Raw genomic sequence first — 5,656 nt, forward strand, 5'->3', positions numbered from 1 at the left:
GCACCTTGGTATTCCATAAAAACAATATATTTGTTGAAATCCTTAAATTCTTCCATAATAGGCCAGAAATTCATGATTTTTAAAACTTGAGTTCTGGCTTCAATAAATCTGGGACTTCAGGCTGCAAAATAAAGTCATAAAACCCTGTTCTCATGGCCGTTCTGTGTATCTTGGAATTCTGTGCTTTTGTTTCTTTATCTCTCTGAAAATTTCTTCCAGTGCATTGATTTCTCCATGAGAGCAAATGTACTTTCTCCAGGCATGTTGATTCACTAAGGGAATTCTACTACGGAGGACAGCTATTTTTTTCTCCCAGAGACAGGACTTGTCCACATGGAGCAGGTTTTCCCAGACTGCCCCTGCCTCAGTATGCTGCTCTGGAAGTTTACTCAGTTGGAAGGGTATCTGTATTAGCTGATACATAATTTCAGTTGCAATCATGTGAAATCTCCAATTCCACTAACAAGAAGTGCCTCCAGGGATTTTTTAAAAAGTAAATCTAAAGACAATAATTCAGAAACCTTCAACATAAGTGAATGTTTCCAGAAATGCTAGTAAATAATCTGGTAAAGAAAAATAGCATGAAGATGGTAATATCAAAAATAACACTTAATGTAAAATATGAACCAAGAGAACTAGCCAAACAGACTCAATGACATCAGTTCGACCCTATAGGACATGGTGGAGATGTCCTTGTGCTTTTCTCTGGCTGTAACTCTTTTTTAAATTTTATTTTAGCCCATTATGGTTTGTTCTCTACAATATTTTGTTGGAGTTCAACGATTTGCACTCGTAAGCTATATAGCCAAGAGGCAACAGAGTGTAACACAGAGACTTATTCTGAAGTCTTTGTATTGTATGCCATACAGTCTGCTTCGGGGAAACAGGTGTAACGAAACAAAACAAACACATAACTTTCAAGGTTCCAGAAACCCAGCAGAAAATAACAATTTAGTGTATTTGCGGGTGTTCACATATGGAAAACAGATATTGTGCAAATCTTAAATTGACGCCCAGTGCTTCTTTTGTATAGATATTATAACAATATGCAGTACTTCACATACAAAACTTTCTTGTTGAAAAGTTCTCTAACATGAGTGGCTTTATTATGCAGAGACAATGTTTGTAGAAACTCACAGTGGAAACAATCCAGTATCGACAAACCCTAGTGATCAAACACAATCCTTTTAATATAAAGTGAGGGCAATGTATACAGTATGTCCTAGCTGTGGGTATTATGAAACAACCCAATTTTTCAGACCAAAAGGCACTCACAGCTAAGGATGACATAAACTATGAACCAAGCCAGCAGTTAGATTGGTTCTGTGAAATCTGATTACCTACTGTTCAGTTTATGCAGCTCAAGGACAAAGGTAACACTAAGCAGAAAACTCACTTCCTTCCATCTACAAATCATATATGTATCTGAACACCCTCATGACTGATTTGGTCAAGCACGTGGAAGGCAGTTCAGAGCTGTCATCTCCCTAGCAGAGCTGCCACATGGATAATCCAGGCTTCTGTTTTTCCTGAGAGCAACCTGCCATACGTGTTTCTGAGGTGTCCATCACTGTACACTTCCAGACCAGGCCCTGTTCCGGACTGACACAGAAAGCACCATTCCTTACGAGTATTTTCCTTGGCCAGCTCCCAAGTCCCCTTGGGCAAAGCAAAGGGGCAAAGAGCTTTTCCATCGCTGTCTTTTTGTATGGGAGCATGAGGAAAAGTGGAGGGAGCAAGGCTTCTTTACTCTAACAGCAGGAGGCCACTTCAGTGTGGTGCTGGGCTCAAACCAGCCTATTTCTTGTGCACTGATTTTAACATTTCATTTTCTTAAATGGCAGGTATCCTACCACACCCTCACCAAAATAAAAAATGAATTGTACACTGGTGAAGACAAATAGGTAAACATTTATACAAGAAAATATAGGCTTAAAGAGCATGGCACTATAAATGCTCGCATGGCCAATCTCACTGAGCGTGCTCAGGGGTGAAAGTTGAGCACTAGGTTTTTTGCTTTTAAAAAAAGCTTTAGAACCTAAACACAACTCTAACACAGAACATTAAAACATTGACGAATTTATCCCTATGTAGCAATACTGTTTTACAAACCAAAGGTGGATGGTTTAATTCAGAGCCGACCATCCATACATCAAACCATGGTGTAAGACTGATTTATTATTCTCAGCAGCAGGAAATCTTGATACAATCCCTTCATCTTCAAAAGGGTTTTGATCAACCTTACAAAGGGAATATGGCAGGATGTGAAAGCCCAGCAGTTAAGACAGGTGACATGACACGGGTTTCCCGTTTATCAGCCCAACCTTCCCCTTAACCTTTCTGCATCCTTGTCAGAACAGCAGAGCACAGTGTCAAGAAGATCCACTTACATTCTCATTGTCACCTAAAAACCAAAGACACTAATGCCTGGAACAGAATGTTCCTCAAATTGTACCCATTTGTACATTCCTGGCAGGAGGAATCTCAAAGGAGCTCCTTTGGCCCATTTCAGAAAGCCATGCCTTGTCCATATAAACTTTAATATACCAATCATTGTGTTCATTGGGTTGATATCCAATCCATTTTATGAATTCTCTAAATGTGTTGCTGAAAAGCAGTAATAATATCCTTGGGAATCTTTCTTCTGGCTAAATCTTCCCATCAATCAATTTAGCAGTGCCTCTGTTAAGATATATCCAAAGCATCTTCCAAGTCCCTTCATTCTATGAACTCTGCCACCAAATTACTGAAGAATAAGCCAGACAGGAGATACTTGCTGACAGACGTGGAAATTAGCAACAACGGCAACAGGCAATATGTCACAAGAAGGTTGAAATATCTTGAATGAGTTTAGGAATTTTCTCTGGTGCAGTGGAGATGTCCAATACTTTAGACAAGCTGAAGAGCCACCTTGTTTATTAACAGCTTTGTTTTAAAGTCCTTTAAGAACTAGCTTGTATAAAGGTCTTTCAGAATGCGTGCCTGAAAAGAAAAACCGCTTGGAGGCCCTGAATTCTTCCCTAGAACAAGGTGTCCTTACAAAGGTCAATCCAGCTGCTTCTTTGATCTCTGCTTTCTGAGAACCGAGATCCAGCTATAGGCAGTGCTCCCAGAAGAGGATTTGAGGTGTCCAGTTGCTAAGGAACAGACAACTCCTTCACACGTGTGCAGCAATGACATCAGGTCCTCCTTTCGGCATCTCCATTCCATTCCATTCTTCAGCAGGCTGCACAACACTCTAAATAAAGAATGCTACAAAATGCAACTCACAGTAAGATGAAGTTTCTTGAACACTGATCAGTGGACCTATGCCTCCCAAAAGGCTTCTGACGTGGCTGCCCTGTCCAGGAACCACAGAGGATTCATGGTGCCCACTTTCAATCCTATCAGGATGTCAGTGTAGGAAGTATGGAAGCTGTGATCAATTCTAGGTATGCAATTAAATGAAAGTTTTCTTTTTTTTTTTTTAAAAAAGAAAAAAAATTTTTTTAATATTCTCTGCTTTCTCTTAGATTGAATTCTTTTTTTTTCTTCTTTTACATTTTATTAGGGACTCCAACAACTCTTACCACAATCCATACATATACATACATCAATTGTACAAAGCACACCCATACACTCCCTGTCCCAATCACTCTCAAGGCATTTGCTCTTCACCTAAGCCCCTTGCAAGTTTTCTTTTATGAAAAAAGCTATTTAAAACCTATAATGTTTCTGATTAGTCTCCATTGCCTAGACTGCCTACTTGATCTTGGGAGGTGATAGGGATGTGTATGGTTTAAGCCTTCATGGATCTTCAATTTCAGCTTCCTTGTGTAGCCAATACACATGCAGCAAATCACCAGTGGTACCTGCATGTCACAGGTCCTCTGAACCAACATAGTAATTCTCACCAATCTTGGAGAAGCCCCAATCCAACTGAACCCCATAGAGGAAAGGCTGAGACAAGGCTTGGGCCCCTCAAGTTGTTTCATTCAATGCAACCCCATCATCCCTTTATTTAGCTGGAGCAGACTTGGCAATGGAAGCTAGCATCATAACATGGTGCAGTAATGGAAGCAACTGGACCAGGAAGAGGAGGGGTCTGCTCCAATGATGTCATAGCCATTGGCTGCCATAGGGGGTGAGATTGGTCATGCAGCCTTGTGTCAGGAGTCATGATTGTAGAGGGGTGGGGCATGAAGGGTGCCGTTCTGGAAACAGTGCTGATGAGAAGCAACATACTCTGCATAACTGATTGTCACCTTCTCACTTCGGTACCTGGTGAGTTTGATCGTTTTTCGGAATTCACTGGTAATTGGAGCCTTAAAACCACCTTTCCTGAGCAATGAGTCTATGGTCTGGATCTGATCCCAGTCTTGTTCTTTAGCAACCTCAGGTAAATATGTGGCTGTACATTTGATGCCCTTTTCACTGATGAATTCAATTAGAATTCCATTGACCCCTACCTCCCAGTCCAGGTAATCACTGGCAACCTTAAAGTTAGTAAGGAGGGAGACAGAGCAGAAAAGCTTAGGTAGCTCCTCTCGCGTCATTGGGGGAAATCGACTGTCCATAAGTGCACTGGTTAACGAGTATTCCCTGAGTCCTGGGTGAAGATTCACGGCTGAGAAGGTTCCAATGCAGCCCCAGAGACGCTTATCCCGCCATGTCTCCCATGTCACAAACAGTGGATAGGGGTCATTGGTGAATCTAGGAAGTCGTGGCTGTGGGAAGCCATAGAGGTGACAGTAGAGCACATCAAAGCTGTAGCAGCACATCTCTGCAGTCACCACCAGGTTCTTGGTGGTGTTGGCAGTTCCGTTGGGCCAGGGGAGAGGGCTCAGCGCTCCTGATGTGGGATTCATTCGTGTAATTGGATAATTTTCAGGCCCCAGCGTTAAGTCCGATACATTTTCCCGTCCATGGTTGCTGTCCACATGCTGTTTGTTTTTAGGAGGTCCTGAAATAGAGGCGGTCACAGTTGTGGACTGGTTCCCGTGACTGTGTGTTCCGCTTGCTGCTGCCAACTTGGGCTTGAGTGGAGAGACACACCGTCTTTTTCCCATCCTGATTCTGTGCCTGAGGTCTGGAATGCTGCAGAACCTGAAAACACAAAGTTTGTATTGTCAGGGGAATAGCTGTAATAGAGAAGAGGAGCTGTTTTGTCTCTGGAGTGAATTCTCTTCCATTCGATTCCATTCCTTCTTCCTGGACCTTTTCTTCTGGCCCAGTTGCAGCCAGGGTGGACGGACCTCTCTCGCTCGACCTTCTCATTCTGCTTGCTGGAGCCCTGTGCCTGGGTGGGTGCTCCCAAGAGAAGCGGGCCCACAGGTGGTCCGTATGCGAGATGAGCATGGAGTGAGCTGAGAAAGGACATGGGGGCAAAATGGAAGCGGTGACGGCAAGAACTGCTAGAGGTATTCCCCAAGCGACTGTAGACCAAGTGGAGCCGCGACACAAGTCCTCCGCTATCGCAGCAGGCACCCCAGGCTGTAACTCTAGACAAGCGCTAAAAGCCTTGTCTTTCAGCATGGAGCGGCGGGTTACTGGAACTGTTCACTTGGCAGCCCAATGGGGCTCCCACAGGGCTCCAATACGGGGCAGAAAAAGTGAAGATTTCACTGAACTTAGTAGGAAAAACAAAATTTGCGCAGGATGACTTCAATGGTCAACT

The 5,656-nt window shown here is 43.1% G+C and overlaps 1 protein-coding gene across 1 annotated transcript; it reads right to left on the minus strand.

The window, feature by feature from the left end:
* Positions 1–4,148: 4,148 nt before the first annotated feature.
* On the minus strand, positions 4,149–5,048 carry LOC142427886 (AMMECR1-like protein). The gene is made up of 2 exons (XM_075533012.1): positions 4,669–5,048; positions 4,149–4,563 (listed from the first exon to the last, which is right to left on the minus strand). The coding sequence occupies exons 1-2, from the start codon at positions 5,046–5,048 to the stop codon at positions 4,149–4,151; spliced, it is 795 nt and encodes a 264-aa protein (XP_075389127.1).
* Between the last annotated feature and the right edge of the window lie 608 nt (positions 5,049–5,656).

This window comes from Tenrec ecaudatus, chromosome 15 (genome assembly GCF_050624435.1).
Source record: "Tenrec ecaudatus isolate mTenEca1 chromosome 15, mTenEca1.hap1, whole genome shotgun sequence".
NCBI classification, from domain to species: Eukaryota; Metazoa; Chordata; class Mammalia; order Afrosoricida; family Tenrecidae; genus Tenrec; species Tenrec ecaudatus.